Genomic DNA, 18203 nt, shown 5'->3' on the forward strand with positions numbered 1-18203 from the left:
GCCAAAGAAGCAATTTAGTTTTAGTAATTTTCTACGGCGGCTCCGAGGAGACTGACGGAGCCGGAGAGCGCTTCTTAGATGATTTTTTGTCCATCTTTTTGTCTGATTTGGAAGGAGAAGACTAGGAACTGGAGGATCTTTCCAAATCCTCTTCAAAAGAAGGTTTCAGCAATCCTCTTAAAATTAGCTTGTTCTTCCCCTCTTGCAGTATGCAGGGGCTGAAAGTGTGACAGAACAAGCAGGATTCCTGTAAATGAATAGCCCCAAGCAATACATTCACACAGAGTGCCATCCGTCAAAGATATTTTGTTGTTACACTTAACACACTTTTTTGAAGCCCGAAGGCCTGTGCTCTTTAGACTCCTTAGACATGTTGAGACAAGAACACACACACACAGGGGAAAACGGTAGGGGCACCTTCACCAGAGAAATCAAAGAAGCGCAGGAAACTAGAGCCTCTAACTCAAATGGCCTGGAGACCGCAAAGTCACCACAGGGAGGACTAGGTCCTCTAAGTAAACGGGCCTAGCCCAGGAAAAAAACAGGGGAACAACAAACAGTCACACCACAAGGAACCCGCTGACAAGGGGGATTAACCTACTACACAATCAGAACAAGAACAACAGAAAAAAATAACAGGGAAGGACTAGGTCCTCTAAATGAAACGGGCCTAGCCTGTAAACACGAAGGGAAACAGGATATCAGAAAAATTCAACAAACCGTTAGAAGTAAAAACACACACACACTAGCTATGAAAATAACTTTTGGAGCTACTAAATCAAATAGTAGAAAATTTGTACTTAGCCATGGCCAAGAGCGAGACCACATCCGAGCTGTACGAGCAGCAAACGAGATCTGGGGGATAGGTGCATTGCAGCATGGGATACCTCTTAGCCACGAGCCAACTGAAGACTTCATGCTAGCGTATGGCCGAGTCGGAGTCGAAGTTCGGCTCCGAACCCACAGGTATGAATGTAGGCAAGATTGGACTACATAACATCTATATTTAAAACCCATTTGTCCTGGGTAATGAGTTCCCAATTTTTTTGCACGCAGGGCAAGCTTTCCTCCTAAGGGAACAGGCAGTTGAGCAGGGCTTGGAAGGGTTAAGGTTAAGTCATTGTGACATTTTTCCACAGGGGGTGTCTTTACTACTTCCAGCTTTGGAAGTGAGAGCTCCCCACTGCTTAGGCCTGTGTGTAGCCGGAGACTGTAACCTAGGTGGTCTGCTGTTCCTGAGTTTGGACTGAGAAGGCCTGGAAGAGATTGGAAAGGACCAATTCTTAGAAGGCCAATGCCTACTAAATTTGGGAGGCTGTACTTGCAGGAAATCCAGTCTGCAAAGATTTAGCTTTTTCTTCCATCTTTTTAAGGACGACTTCTGCTTTGTTGAAAAACAGGTAGTTTTGGTTTAAGGGAGCATCCACTAATTTAGCTTTAACATGATCTGGCAAGTTTTGCTCTTTAAGCCAAGCATGCCTTCTAAGTATAGACCCAGTGACAGCAGCCCTGCAAGATGCTTCTAAAGAGTCAAAACCACATTGCAAATTATCTTTACCAACTTGTTCAGCAGAATGTATTAAATCCTGTAATTCTTTATGTTCAGCACAGTCAGGAATCAAAATAATTTTCAATTTAAGTAGTCCCAAAATATGCTGCTGATACTTTAACATATGAAACTGGCAATTTAAGGCCCTAATGGCCAAACTAGCAGAAGTGTATACCTTCTTACCCCATCTGTCCAAGGCCCTGGAATCTTTATCAGACGGGGTAGTGTTTTTGACAGCAGTAACCTTAATGCCCCCCTTTGGTCCTTGGGAAATGGTCTCTGGATCCAAAGTAGGATTCTTGAAGAGGAACTTGGGAGAGTCAGGTACTCTAATACCTGTCAGGTTTTCTGGGAGCTGGAGGTAAAGTGTCTGGGGCTAGGCTAGATTCCAAGAAGACATCATCTACAATGTCCAGATCAGGAGGGATAGCTAAAGGCCTGTGTTGAGGGAGGAGTAAGAATTCCATACGCCTCTTTTTAGAGTCAGAGTAATCCTTGCTTTCCCAGCGGAAATGCTCCCTAAGAGTGTGCAAGGTTTCACCAAAAGAAAAATCTTCTGGAGGGGAAGCAGACGGAATGGAATCCTCTGCATCAGAATCCTCATAGGTAGATAAGGGCAAATCCTGGTAATCAGAACAAATAGAAATTTCAGAATCCTGATCAGAAGGAAAATCAGTTCTACGTCTCTTAGAGGGGGAAGGCTAGCTTCCCCTAATTAAAGTAATAAAGTCTTCAGCCATTCTAAGCACTTGTTTTTTAGGCATATGGGTTTGACCATGCAGTTTGGATGTCGGTTTTCTAAGCGTGGGTCATGTTTTAGGCCTTGATGAAGAAGATGGCGTCGGTTTAAAATGCATATCTGTACGCCTGAATACACCCTCAGAAGTTGGTGCCTGCACAGCAGCTTCAGACCCATCCAAGGTAGAGACATCCACAGATTCCATAGTCGAAGAAGCATCTTGCGGCATACCGGACTCCCAATGGGTCTCAGTAGAGGCCTGTGAATCTGAAGTAGCGGGTATCAGGGGCTGCGAAAGTGTCTCACTGAGTACCGGCGAACTGGCAACTTTCTTAATGGAAGCGTCGTTGGCAGTTTTGGACCTATGCGGTCTGTCTCTGTCTTTATCCTTATGTTTTTTTCAGAATATCGGTAGTCAGATGGCTTACCGAAGCCACTTCTGGATAGTTAAACCGAGTACCAAAATAATTTGCTGCGAAAATAGACCGACGACGAATAGTTCGGGGGTTGAATAAGATACAAAACCGACAGCAAGGGACATTATGGTCTGGGCCTAAGCAAGGAATGCAGTACAAATGAAAATCTTTATGAGGTATTTGCTTTCCACAGGTAAGACAATTGTTAACGTTTAATGACATTGTTTAAGAGCAAGAAAAAGGATCCCTAACAGGGTACTTAGCTTTTTTCGAAGACTTCGATTCTGAAACTCAAAAACAAAATTTTCAGGAGCCGGCCGACCGGCACTTGCGAACTGCTTCTGCTTCGGGCACCACGTGGCAAGAAAGACTGATGTAATGGCGTCGGCTGCATGTTTTATACCCCTGATGACCTGACGTCATGGAAGAAGAGACAACATTCGACGCAGGAATCAAAAACTTTGATATTCAGGCCGGCTGAGGGCTACCTGCAGGCAGATAACCCAAATGTAAAGACTGCAACAGTGAAAAAAGAAGTTATGTACTCACCATAACATTCCATCCGAGTAGTTATACTTCATTTTCTGCAACCTGTGGGTATGCGGATTCATATCGGATCCGAGCCGGCAACATTTTATCAAGCATCTGCTCCAAGCTCCTCCCTTTACCCATAATCCCTCACATCTCCTACCTTCCCTCAGATCGAGTTTGCCACTAAACAAACTATTAGCAACTCGATAACACTAACCTAGAACAGGTTCGAGGGAAGGCAGGAGAGACGATTGCAGAAAATGAAGTCTAACTACTCAGATGGAAAGTTACGGTGAGTACATAACTTCTTTATCTGAAGTAGTTAACTTCATTTATCTGCAACCTGTGAGACAGAGTCCCCAGCTATCAAAACTCCTGGGAGGCCCTCATGGAAGGATATTCCTGAGCACTGCAGAGCCAAAGGATGCCCTCCCTCTAGAGATCAAATCCAACTTATAATGAGAAATAAATGTATGTGACCTTGCCCAGGTCGCTGCTGCACAGATATCATCCAGAGAAACCCTAGACCAAAAGGCAGCAGAAGTTGCCATAGAGCTGGTAGAATGAGCTTTAATAAGACCAGGTGGGGATAGGCCTTTATCCCTATAAACTTGCAGCATACATTGTGTAATCCATCTAGCTAAGGAGACCTTGGAAATGGCCTTGCCCAAAAAGGGTCTGGAAAAGGACACAAATAATTGGTCAGACTTACAGAATTGTTTAGTCCTGTGTAAACAGAAACAAAGCTGTCTATGAACATCTAGCAAATGCAGCTTATATTCACTCTTGTTCTGGAAATTTGGAAAGAACACAGGCAGATTAATCATCTGGTTAATATTAGATTCAGAAGCAACTTTCGGTAAGAAAGAAGGGTTTATAGGAAGCGAAACCCTGTCTTTATGAAAGATCAAGTAAGGGGGCATGGCAGACAAAGCTTGGATCTCAAAACCCTTCTAGCCGAGGTAAAGGCCACTAGAAATGCTGTCTTCCAGGACAGGAATTTCAAATCTACTGACGCTGCTGTTTCGAAGGGGGGTGCCACCAACGCCTGTAGAACCAGGGTAAGGTCCCAAAGAGGGACGGAATTCTTAACCGGGGGACACAAAAGAAAAGTACCTTTTAGAAAGGCCTTGCACAATCTCAAAGAGGCCAGAGCATTCAGATTTTCGCCGACATGAAAATTAGATATGGCTGCCAATTGTACTTTTACTTTAGAGGAACTAGCTCCTTGTTGGAAAATATAGGACAAAAACTCCAACACTGCAGGAACCGGGGCTGTAAATGGATCTAGGTTACTCTGAGAAGTCCAAATGGAGAAGCGTTTCCATTTGCTGCGATAAACATTCCTAGTGGAAGCTTTGTGGGGTGCCAACAAAATACCCTTTACTGAAGATGATAGACCAGGAGTCCTAGCGATCAAGGGAACTGGAGCAACCAAGCCGTCAGCTTGAGGCTGTCCAGATCGGGCGGACTGATGCCCGAGGGATGAGAGATGAGATCCGGGCAGGGATCCAAAATCCATGAAGGAGTTAGAGCATGAGACCAGAGGAAGGGAACCACACTTGACAAGGCCAGAATGGGGCAATGAGGATCACTTTGCACTCCAGTCGGTAAGCTTTCTGAAGAAATTTCGGAATGAAAGGTAGTGGGGAATAGGCATACAGTAACCCGGGAGGCCAAGCATGGACTAGAGCGTCTCTGGGGGAATCCCCTAGTGAGGGGATAAGAGAGAAGAACTCGCTGCACTTTGTGTTGGAAGGAAATGCGAAGAGATCGCAGCAAGGGTGACCCCCATGCAAGGAAGATCTCCTCCACTACTGACTGTTTCAGAGACCACTCGTATGGCATTTGAATAGCCCAACTCAGTCTGTCCGAGAAGGTCTCCCTAGATCCAAAGTTCCTCGGGCCCCCTCTGCGGCGGCGTCTGTCTTGTCCCCCTCTGCCTGTAGGGGACGAGTTGTCCTGAGTGTCCCAGGAAAACTGAGATTTTCAGAACCACATCTTCTTCCGCCCTCCCTGATTCCTAGAAAAGGATCTTTAAGGCTAGAGAAGTGGAGTCCAACGGCAGACAGAGTCTTCCCATCCTTCTTGCACTGGACCAGGGTGTCATGAACTGTCTTCCCAAACAGGGAGGAACCGTCAAAGGGAGCATCTGTAAATGACGCCTTGAAGGGGTCCACGAATTGACAGAGTCTGAGCCAAGCGTGCCGCCTCATAGCCACTCCGGTCGCAGCCACCCTAGCCGCTCCTTCCATGGGAAAGAAGACGCATGGACGTGTTCGAAACGGATTTCAGAGTCGACATTTTCGCAGAGAACAGTCGCTTCTCCTCTGGCGACAAAGATTCTGGGGGCGACACAGAGAATTCTGTGACTAGGTTTCGCTGGATTCGAATGACGTATGTTAAATAATTCAGCACTCGTATGGAAAACATCGCTGAAGAAAAGACTTGCTTCCTAAAGTGATCCACCGCCCTAGACTCTTTGTCCGGAGGGTGGACCGAAGAACTTTCCTGAGCCAGTTCTCTCTTGGTGGCAGCTGCCACCACAATAGCATCTACAGGGGATCCCTTGTACCAAGCTTGTCTGTCTGTGGGAGGAGAAAGGATCCTGTCTGGGAGTTTGGGCATTGGCTCTATGGTGTCAGGCTCCTTCCATGCCCGCGTAGTAATAAGATCCACTAATGGATCTGCAGGAGGGGACACCCAGGATGTAGAAGGGCCCATGCTAAAGGTCTCCAGGAATACTGACTCATCTGTAGAGAGTTTTGGGGCTGACCAACCTCCCCTCTGGCAGAGGATTTTCATGATGTCTCCAAAGGAGACATCCTCGGGAGGTGACCTGGGGGAACCCTCACCTTCATCCAAGTCAGTATCTTCTGTGAGGGACTCGGGGGAGTCCATGTACCAACTCTTATACGAATGCTTATGGGGAGCCTCCTCAGTGGGACTCTCTGAAGAGGGCTCATAAGTCATGGGGGTTCCATGACGGGAACCACCTGGGGGTCCTCTAGCACGGGCTGTCCCTGGGACAAGCTGAAGGGAGTCGTGACCAAATCTACGGCAGCCTGGGCTGAGTTCGAGGCAATGGGCTGGGGTCTCAATCCCTGGAACAGAACCCTCTCCACCACGTCGAAGGCCGAAGGAGAGCATACCTCCATGGCAACCAACAAGGAAGAAGTTCTGCCCAGCTCCGTCGTGAGGATCGGAGCCGAGGCCAAGGTAGTCAGGGTTCCCCCTTAGGAATGGCTCAAATCCGACAAAATTGGAGCTAAAGACATCTCCATTCCCTCGGATCCAGCTCCTTAATTTAGGCTCTGAGAATTGCTCGGATCTGAACAGGTCTGATCTGAGGAACTCAAAGTAATGGCCGGCATCGAGGTTGGAGGAACCGTCGGTGCCAAACCCCCAGCTCCGAGGATCCTTGGATCCATAAACCCTAAAACTGCAGGTCGGATCGGGGAAGGAGAGATAGGATGGAAGAAGGGCATAGAAGTCCCCTCTCCGGCCGGAGAGGGGCCTGGCAAGACTCCCATTTGGATTTGGGTCCCAATGAATTTCCGCATCATCTTGTCCATGTCAAGCTCCGACGGACTTCGAGTCGACCTTGAAGAGGCGACCGACTCTGATCTGGCTCTATAAGATGACCTCAAAGAAGGCCTTTGGTCCGAGGGCTCCGTCAGCTCTGGAGAGAACCTCGGGGAATGGAGTCGAGGAGAAGTGGTCCTAACAATTTTTGAGGGTGGACTGGGAAATGGCTCTGGCTCCAGAGATCATTTGTGGTGCCTTTCAACCCTTTTTTCTTTGTCCTTCTTGTCCTTATCCTTTGTCTTATTCCTCGTCTCAGCAGGCTTAGAGGGAGTTTGAGTCCCAGCCTGGGGGGGGGGGGGGGGGTGTTGGTCGGCTACTGGAGCTGATGTCGAGGCCGTCGTGTCTAAGGCAGAAACTGGTAGCAGGCCCTTAGCTACCAGTTTCACCTTCCTCTCTTTTAGTGCCCTGGGGTTGAACACTGCACACACAATACATGGCAGACTAAGGTGGGGAACGCCCAGGCAAATAACACAAAGAGTGTGGCCATCAGCCGGTGAAAGCTTGTAGCCACACACTGTGCATTTTTTTTTAAATGTTGGTTTTGGCTGGTCAGCCATAATCACACTCCACTCAGCCAAGCCCTACACCAACAATGCACACACACAAGGGTTGGCTAGGCCTACTCTACCTCTGAAACACACAAACTTTCGAAACTACGTTTTTTTTTTTTAAACAACAAACCGACGAAGGGGAGGAAGGGTTGTTCACAAACACTACTCTCACACACTAAATATATGTACCAAAATTTTCACTTACTACACCCAACTTGGAGCTATAGAGACCATGATGCATACGCATGAAACGGCAAACGAGATCTGGGGGAAGGTCGGAGATGTGAGGGATTAAGGGTAAGGGGATTAGCTTGGAGCAGATGCTTGATAAAATGTTGCCGGCTCGGATCCGATATGGATCCGAATACCCACAGGTTGCACATAAATGAAGTTAACTACTTCAGATCACGAAGAACATCCAAACTGTATAAACAAAAACAAAAGTGCCAATGCTCACTGGGACTAACCCCACCAAGAAAAACTGAATAAATGCAACAGTGACAGAGCTCAGTGGGACTAAGCCAAACAGTATAAACAAACACAACAGTGACAAGAGCTCAGTGGGACTAAATTAAACTGTATAAACAAACACAACAGTGTCAGAGCTCAGTGGGATTAAATTGAACTATATAATCAAACACAATAGTGCCAGAGCTCACTGGGACTAACCCCATCAAGAAAAACTGAATAAATGCAACAGGGACAGAGCTCAGTGGGACTAAATTAAACTGTATAAACAAACACAACAATGCCAGAGCTCAGTGGGACAAATCCAAACTGTATAAACAAACATAACAGTGCTACAGCTGAGTGGAACTAAGCCAAACTGTATAAACAAACAACAGTGTCAGAGCTCAGTAGGACTAAATTAAACTGTATAAACAAACACAACAGTGTCAGAGCTCAGTGGGACTAAATTAAACTGTATAAACAAACACAACAGTGTCAGAGCTCAGTGGGACTAAATTAAACTGTATAAACAGACAGTCACAGTTCAGTGGGATTAAGCAATTTAAATAAAACTGAATACAGGAACACAATGGTGTCAAAGCTTATTGGGACTGAACCCATTAAATACACGTTAAACAAAACTGAATAAATAAAAAAGGATGCCAGAGCTCTTGGGAATAACCCTATTATTAACTAAAACTCAATAAATAAGCTCAACTGTGATATAATTCAGGGGGACTAACCCCATTAAACACAACTAAATGAATAAACACAATAGTTACACACAGCTCAGTGTGATTAACCCAATAAACAAAGGATAAAAATAAATAAAGTGGGGCCCAGGGTTCAGGGGTCTATCCGAGTACACAAAACTAAATAAATAAATAATGCTGTACAAGGACCCAATGGGATTAACACAGTAATGGTAGCATTTGCTATGATGTAATCACAGTTCCAGAAATGAAGTTTTAACATTTAAAGACAATACATGTCAGCAGACAGTAACTGATTTGACACTAGCTTGTTTTAGTTATCATACTACCTTAATACTCATCAATATACATTCTAATGGTTCGGTGGCAGTTTTTCTAGGGCAGTATGGTGCATTTAGTAAGATGGTTTAAAAGCAGCACTGTATGTAATTAAACAATCACATTCATCTTCACGTTTCCCTTTACCAGCTATCTGTCTTCTTTATGCAGACTTTGTAGTTAAAATAGGTTCCTCTCTGACCTGCCATTTTTTAAAGATCAGCTGGCAGACCAGTATTATCTATGAGGTTTTCTTCATGTACCAGAACAAGAAGTATAAAATACAAGACATGGGGGTGTTTTAGAGAGATCAGGTATTTTAAAGCTTTAATAAACATGAATTGTTTGGACTGCCCACCCCTGGCTTTTTAAAGACTAATATTTCTAGAACTTTTGAACTCACCTCAGTGATTCTTGGTTTCCGAAGCAGCTCTGCTTTTATTTCATCGATTCTCCTCCTGTCCTCCTCATTCAGCTCTACTGCTGTGGGTAAAGGTTCACTGGTCAGCTGTAGTTTCACAAGTTCTGAGAAGGGAAAAACATATCGTCTTTCAAGCATGATGCAATTCTTCCTGACAGGTAAGACATTTAACAACTGTCTGCTCAACATGATGTTATCTTCGTACAGTACATTCACAACATTCAGGCTTGCGTACAACATCTAGGCTAGCACACATCAGGACTCTCTGAAGGAGCTACTCTTTGGGATAAGCTTTGTGTTAATGGAAAGCTCTGACTCTAGGCAGCACTGTACAAGAATGTATTGTATAGAACATCACATCAGCAGTTACCAAATATATTGTTTTAACTAAGGAAGTAGAACACCTGCAGGCAAAAAAAAAAAAAAAATGAAGACATTTGAGATTGCATCACTGCAATACGTTAACAAGACCCACTTATGAGGTAGCATCTTCATAGTCAAAGAACAATCAAATAATATCCAACAAAATGGGGACACAAGATGAGGAACGATCGTGAAACTAAGCAGTGAATGTAAACCAACAATGCACAGCACGCAAAAGCCACAATAAAAACAGCTATAGAGTGCCAGCAAAATAACAGCAATAATCAGAAAATGCTATGTTACTAACGCGTTTCTATAATAAGGTAGAGTAAAACACAGACCAGGTTTCAGAAAGACGAAATAGCATGGTGAGCAGTGACGTGTAGACTGGTGCTGACTCAGAAACATATGTGGAGCAATCACCGTACCCAGCAAAGCAGGCACAGTGGTCAGCATCAAATGCAAATTATCGTATCATGATATGCAAATGAGAGCAACTATGAATGCAGAGGAGTATAAACAACTTGGTGGCACAATTCACACACACACAAAAACTACACAACAAGCCATGTTAGGCAGTGAATTTGTACACTATCATTGCATAGTGAACAGACACACAGACCTTGTTAAAATGCTGGATGCAGTACCTACATATAAGTAGCTGATCCTTAGGGGCCCTTCTTGCAGCTAATATCCATTAGTGTGCACACCACTGCCCTTCTCATTGCAGATGATCTGTCCACACCTAATCTACTACCCCATCCACAACAGGAACATAGTCAAACACTGTTGTGTAGACACAGAAATCAAAGGGGAGCTTGTAGTGCCACCCTAACAAGGAATCATGTGGGATAGGCAGAATACCTGTGGGCACAAAGACATGTGTAGGAATGACCATCCTCACTACAGGGACCTTTCACTAGATGTTAAAGCATGTGTATCATTGATCACACTCACTACAGAGGCCTTCCAGTGGTCATCAAGGGACAGTGTTTTTTTCACAGGTATTTAACCTATAAATGTTCCTTGAACTCATGCTGCAGCACTTGTAGGAACGAATGGCATTCTATGAAAAAGCCCATTTCCGTATGGCACTAAGAGGCCACATGGCTAGCTGTATATCATCTAGAAGGGTTTCCACTGTCAGATGGTGTGCAATGCACAGGATATGATTAATAATGTGACTGAGTAAAGCCACTCTGGTGGCGCAGAGGGATTAAGCTCTGACTACAACCCAGGCAAACCAGGTTTGAATAGCAGCTCAGTCATTTCACGAGGTTAGCAGGGAGAATGGCATACTCCTATGCTGGGGGGAGGGTATGCGCTCTGATGTCTCTCCAGTTGAGTACTAGTGAAGGCTGGTGCCCAGGGAAGCTGGACCTCAGGATGGAGGAGCAGGATAGATGGTTAATGCATGCCCCCTTCAAGCCCAGGTGGTGGGGCATACCATAGTTTCCTATGCCCAGCCAGTCATAGTTTGCACTAGGCATACAGGGGAGGGGACATAGGTCAGCAAAAATCCTTACGACCCCATAGATGACAGTAGTACGTTTGACACTCGTAAGCTGAGCCATCAGATGGAAGGTGGGCGGACTTATTGGGTGGTGAGCACAACTTGAGGGGAAAACAGGTGTCCTAGATGAAAAAATAATATGATTGAGTACCATTCAAGTAGTTCTCACATTTCTCATATTTGGCATTTGGCACATATCCAACTTATACCAACGATTTGAGTGGGGTAACCTTCCAAGTGATCATATTACTGGGGATGCTAGACATAGCTTGGAGCCATATCCCATAACATCAATATGTAACCTGTGCATCTTGGCTGAGATGTTATATAACTTCATGTTGTTGCAGACCCAAAAGTCCTACTTCTGCTGCCTAAAGTTCCCTGGTGGTGCACAGCAGTTTGCTATGGAGACATGAGTGAAGATATTTGTTGTCTGTACAGAGCAGGTGTGCAGACACCTATTGTACGGAATCACCACTGAAAGGCCAGACAGGCTGAAGTCAGTAGAGGAGGAGGTGTTGCTGGAGCTGGCTGCAGGGGAACAGCGCATGAGACTGAAGGTGACTGCAATACACTGCAGCACTAGCAAACAGATGGTATCTGGTCCACAACTATGGGCCAGAATAGATAATAGCAAAGATTAAAATGGATGCATGCAGTAGTATTACTTAGGATATGCTAAAAGCCCACAACAGGCACTTCGGAAGTAATTCGGACAAATACACCCTTAAGGTACTGCCAAATAGAACAAAAACGGAAAGCAAGCAAAATGAAAAGGCTCTATTAAGGCATTAACTTGATCACAGCGTTTTCATCCATATACCATGACTTCATCAGATAACTTAAGCCCAAAACATTCACTCCTTAAATACCCAACCCCATTGATCAATCAATTTAATAAACTTCATTAATTACAAAGGAACAACACCCCTTAAAAACGAGTCTACAATCCAATTTTTCAGGATGAAGAGAACCTTAAAAAATATAAACTAACACACACAATTGTCATACAAAACACTTATTTGCAACAAAACCATTTCTGTATAAAATATATACATATATAAGAAATTTCAGCAGTGTTCTGATAAATCTGCACAGTGTAATACTGCCATCTTGCGACTATACAAAGCAATTACATTAAAAACATTGTGAACATAAAATAAACATGTAAAATGCACTTGCCTTAAAAAATTGAACAAATAACTATATATAAAACTCAAAAGGAGGGCATATATCAGCTGTCCAATCACTAATATAATCCAATTCAGAACCTAGCTGCCCTTAACTTTAAAACAGGGGCCAGGGAGACTGACTCATTCAGTCCATGTATTCTACTGGCTTCTAACACAAGCTGCCAGTGTAATTCCCTGAACTCTATCCTAGTCACCTATGGCCCCCCTGTAGAGTCCTGTTCAACCCTTCAAGTGCAAAAAACATGTATGTAGCCTGTGAACAGACTGTAGAGTACTTGTAGAGGGCATTCCTCACCTCTTTATTCTGGCTATCATATAAGTGCTCATAAATCCTTCTTTTAAATTTCCGTGTTGTCTTCCCTACATAGAAGGCATCACATTTTTACATAATGCCACATAAATCACCCCCACACCACATTGAATCTAAAGTTTTATGCCTAACCTTTCAATATATGGTCTCCTTATTAGTAATATCTGGCGGTGTGGTCTCCTTATTAGTAATATCTGGGCGGTGTGGTCTCCTTATTAGTAATATCTGGGCGGTGTGGTCTCCTTATTAGTAATATCTGGGCGGTGTGGTCTCCTTATTTGTAATATCTGGCGGTGTGGTCTCCTTATTAGTAATATCTGGCGGTGTGGTCTCCTTATTAGTAATATCTGGCGGTGTGGTCTCCTTATTAGTAATATCTGGCAGTGTGGTCTCCCTATTAGTAATATCTGGCGGTGTGGTCTCCTTATTAGTAATATCTGGCGGTGTGGTCTCCTTATTTGTAATATCTGGCGGTGTGGTCTCTTATTAGTAATATCTGGGAGGTGTGGTCTCCTTATTAGTAATATCTGGCGGTGTGGTCTCCCTATTAGTAATATCTGGCGGTGTGGTCTCCTTATTAGTAATATCTGGCGGTGTGGTCTCCTTATTAGTAATATCTGGCGGTGTGGTCTCCTTATTAGTAATATCTGGCGGTGTGGTCTCCTTATTAGTAATATCTGGCGGTGTGGTCTCCTTATTAGTAATATCTGGCGGTGTGGTCTCCCTATTAGTAATATCTGGCGGTGTGGTCTCCTTATTGGTAATATCTGGGGGTGAGCACATGTTGCACGTTTTATGCACATCTCCTAGTTTACTCTTTTCCTTATTTTCATACTTATCTTTTAAATTTCATTAACATTAAGCCGTTTTCTAAACATAAACTGCAAGAGTTCCTTAAAAATTCCTTCCAACCCAGAAAAATGGGAAAACTTCTCCCAATTCTGACTAATAGTCTCCTTTATAATGTTAGTGTTGTTATTAAAATGTACTATAAATGCCCCCTTATAATCACATCCACCCTCATCTTTACCCTTAATAACCTCCAATATTGGTGCCATTTCTTTTGTAGAGCTCTCCACTTCCCTTCCCAAGATTGGTCTGAACTTATCTTTTCTTCAGTCTCTTACTTCTTCCACCATTTCCTTTATCAAATGTATAGGATATTTCTTCTCCAATAACATCTCCTTTATAATTTCACACTCCTCCAAAAAGTCCTTATCATCAGATGTCATTCTAGAACCCCAAATAAATTGTCTCCTTACAATATTCGTCTTTTATTTAAAGGGATGCATGCTGGTAAAATATAAATATGAATTGGAGAAAGTAGTTTTTCTATGTAAAGTAGATTTAAACCCTCTCACCTCATCTACCTTGTGAATTGTGACATCTAAATAATTCATTCTTTCTCTTGTAATATGATAAGTGAATGTTAAGAACACAGTAGCGTGCCTAATATACTCTAGAAACTCCTAAAGCCCATCTTCTACACCTATCCTCAAAATACAAATATCATTGCGGTACCTCTTATACAAATACCAATTTTTTGCATACCTGGAATTAAAAATGTACTTCTCCTCCCAGACAGATACTACTATGTTAGCATAAGTGGGGGTGTAACAAGCTCCCATTGCCATGCCACTAAGCTGCTTATAAAATTCTCCTTCAAAAAACAAGAAGTTGTTATTCAAAACTAATTCCATAAGTTCTAGACACACTTTAAATTCATCATTTGTAAATTTTCAATTTTTAATAAGTACCTCTTCAAACCATTCAAATCCAATATTATGGGGAAATGACACTAAATAAATCTTGGATATCTGTTGCAATGAATATCATATCTTCCCTATAAAGTTCTGTTTTAATAGTTCTTAAAAAATCCCAAGAATCTTTTAAAATTGACGAACACAGATCTTTTTTATCTTACACTCTAACACTGTGGGCCAGAATAAAGGATAGCAAAGATTAAAATAGATGCATGCAGTACTATACTTAGGATATGCAGTGCAGTGCACTGACTGGGCACGCTGTGCACCAAAACTTACACACCCATATACCACAGAAGTGGGGCAGAGTACACTTATCCTCATTTGCACTGGTGGAGTGGGATAAAATTAGAAGTTATGTACCTACCATAACGTTCCATGTTAGTTGTCTTCTCTCGCCTTCTTTCTTGCTGGATGGGTTCGGAGCCGATCCTCGGCTCCGACTCGGCACTTGCTTTAGCTCGAGAACTCCTTTTACCAGCTCGAGGCAACCCTATATCCCATGATGCAAGGCGGAACTACCTCAGATCTCGTTTGGCAGCTAACTGACCCTGCTAAAGACTATCCTAACATAATTAGGAACCATGGTTCCTAAAAGAAGTCCTCATAACAATGCTCCAGAGGAAGCAATCTAATAGGAACTCTCCAAGATCTGTCCAGGCCAGGGGAAGGAGGGAGGGCGAAGAAAGAAGGCGAGAGAAGACAACTAACATGGAACGTTATGGTAGGTACATAACTTCTAAATGTTAAGTTGTCAATCTCGCCTTCATTCTTGCTGGATGGGACCGTCCCTAGCACCTGTATCCCGGTGGCTCAATGGAACAGACTCTTGAGAACTGTGGAACCAAAACTGGCCCTATCTCTGGAGGCCAAATCCAACTTGTAATGAGACACAAAGGTATGAGGCGTGGCCCAAGTAGCTGCTGCACAAATAGTGTCAATGGGAAGTCTATCCTGAAAGGCTACAGAAGTGGATAGACTCCTGGTCGAATGTGCTTTTGGCTTAGAAGATAGTTGTTTGCCCCTTAGAGAGTACACATAGGAAATGGTGGAAGTCAACCATCTAGATAAGGTCACTTTAGAAACTGGAAGACCTAACCTGTTTTCTGCATAGGAGACAAACAATTGGTCTGATTTTCTAATTTGTTTAGTCCTATGCAAGTAGTACCTGAGCTGACGATGAACATCCAAAAAGTGCAGCTTTTGTTCAGCTCTGTCAGAATAGTTAGGAAAGAAAACTGGTAGATCAATAGATTGGTTAATATTGGTTTGAGATACAACCTTGGGAAGAAAGGAAGGGTTAGTTCTTAGCGAAACCCTATCCTTATGAAAAACGAGATAAGGTGAACGAATACAGAGGGCCTGAATCTCAGAAACTCTTCTTGCAGAAGTAACAGCCAGTAAAAATATAGTTTTCCACGTCAATAACTTTAAAGAACACGTAGCAGACGGTTCAAAAGGAGGTAGAATTAGGGATGCCAACATTAAGTTTAGATCCCATTGCGGAGGAGGATGTTTCACAGGCGGTTTTAGGAGAAAACTCCTCTTAAAAGGCCTTGCATAACCTATGAGACATGATGTTATTGTCATGCAAGCCAACATGATACTTGGAAATAGCAGCCAGTTGTACTTTGACTGTAGATGACGAGGATCCTGAATGAAAACCTCCGCCAGGAAATCCAAAACAGAATGTACAGGAGCGGTAAAAGGATCAATATTTCTGGCGTTTGCCCAAATTGAAAAACGTCGCCACTTGCTTGCATAAATAGTTCTAGTGGACGACTTTAAAGAAGACACTAAAATGTCTCTGACTGAGTCAGAAATCATTGGTAGCCTGGCTAGGGAAGGAAGTGGAGCAACCAAGCAGTGAGGTTGAGAGAATGAATGGCCCGGTGCTGCTGACCCGACTGGTGGATCAAAAGATCCGGAACTGGGTCCAGATGCCAGGGCTGCACCAGAAGATGACGATGTAGAGACGGAAACCAAATTTGTCGAGGCCAATATGGAGCAATGAGGATCAATTTGGCTCTCAAAACGGTGGCTTTCTGAATGACTTGTGGAATCAATGGAAAGGGAGGAAAAGCATAAAGAAGTCCCGAGGCCAATCCTGGGTTAGAGAGTCTCTCAAGGGTTGGCCTGGAAGGGGAAATAGTGTGAAGTAATCTGGGCACTTGCTGTTTTGAGGGTAGCGAAAAGATCGCAACAAGGAGTGCCCCACTTCAGAAAAATCTGATCTACTACAGATTGATTGAGAGACCACTCGTGAGGCATCAGAATAGATCTGCTTAGCCTGTCCGCCAATAGGTTGGACCTGCCAGGGATGTGCGTTGCTATCAGAAACCGCTGAGAAGAGATCGCCCATTGCCAAAGTCTGAGAGCTTCTCGACATAAGGGATAGGACCTGGTTCCGCCCTGTTTGTTGATGTACCAGACCACGGACATGTTGTCCGTCTGTACTGCAATAGTCCCCGTGGGAAGAAAGTCGTCGAGGGCTTGCAACGTTAAAAGCACTGTTCTCATCTCCAGGACATTTATGTGCAGGTGGTATTCTATGGGTTGCCACGTCCCGTGGACCATCCTGCCCTGATAATGCCCCCCCCACCCGATCAGGGAGGCATCCGTGGTGACTGTGGCAACTGGAGGAGGGGGAACAAAGGGTCAGCCCTGATGAAGAAGAGGGGAAGATATCCACCATCGTAGATGGGCCCTGCACGACTGTGTTACCAAGATTTCGTGTCTCATAGGCAGATTGTGGTACGACCACTGCGTGAATAACATCCACTGCAGGAGACGCATGTGGAAGCGAGCCAGTGGAAGAAGAACAATGGCCGCAGCCATTAGGCCTACAACTTTCAAGACAAACCTGGCTTTGATCTTGTTGCTTAGTAACAGAAGCTGAACAAATTTCTGGATGTCCAGAATCCTTTGATCTGTTAGCGTGGCTAACATTTTGACGGTATTGAACTCTGCGCCTATAAAGGTGATAGATTGGCAAGGCAGCAGAGAGGATTTTTCGAAATTTACCGAAATTCCCAGTTTCTTGCAAAGCTGTAGGGTGTAGTCTCTGGACCGAAGAAGCTGATGCTTGGTGGTGGCGGAGAGGAGCCAGTCGTCCAAATAAGGAAACACCTGGAATCCTCGACGTCTCAGGTGAGCTGTGACCACTGCCATGCATTTGGTGAACACTCTGGGGGCTGAAGTGAGGCCAAAGGGCAGTGCTCTGAATTGGTAATGGCTGGCTCCCAGCCGAAAGCGGAGAAACCTTCTGGAGCGTCTGTGAATCTTTATGTGATAGTACGCATCCTGAAGGTCTATCGAGCACATCCAGTTGTCCTTGCCCAGAAAGGGCAGAATGGATTGCAGCGTGACCATGCGGAATCTTGCCTTCTTGACAGACTTGTTTAGTCTGCTTAGGTCTAGTATAGGTCTCCAATCTCCCGTCCTTTTGGGGACCAAAAAGAATCTTGAGTAGAAGCCGGATCCTACTTGGTCTGCCGGCACTGTCTGTTTGGCTCTTTTTTCCAGGAGTTTTGAAACCTCCTGTCTTGCCAAATCCCTTTGACCGGGTGAGATGTCTGGAAGGGATTGTAGAGGTATGGGAAACCTTTCGAAGGGGATTTTGTAACCCTCGGATATGATCGACTGTACCCACTTCTCTTGGGATAGGGATTGCCAGGCTACTGGGTACAGTGAAATTCTTCCCCCGACTGCCTCCAAGGGTGGACAGTCGGGCAACACCTCAGGGATGCTGAAAGGGCTTCTCAGGAAGAGACTCCCTGTTGCCC

General features: G+C 44.2%; 1 protein-coding gene across 1 annotated transcript in view; it reads right to left on the reverse strand.

The window, feature by feature from the left end:
• ALMS1 (ALMS1 centrosome and basal body associated protein) overlaps positions 1–18203 on the reverse strand; it is a 958782-nt gene that overhangs the window by 697253 nt on the left and 243326 nt on the right. Inside the window, exon 5 of the mRNA XM_044063634.1 lies at positions 9259–9380. Within this exon, the coding sequence (XP_043919569.1) occupies positions 9259–9380 (122 nt within the window). The remainder of the gene's footprint in view (positions 1–9258; positions 9381–18203) is intronic.

The sequence above is a fragment of the Protopterus annectens genome, chromosome 2.part1 (assembly GCF_019279795.1).
Source record: "Protopterus annectens isolate FY-2018-M chromosome 2.part1, PAN1.0, whole genome shotgun sequence".
NCBI classification, from domain to species: Eukaryota; Metazoa; Chordata; order Ceratodontiformes; family Protopteridae; genus Protopterus; species Protopterus annectens.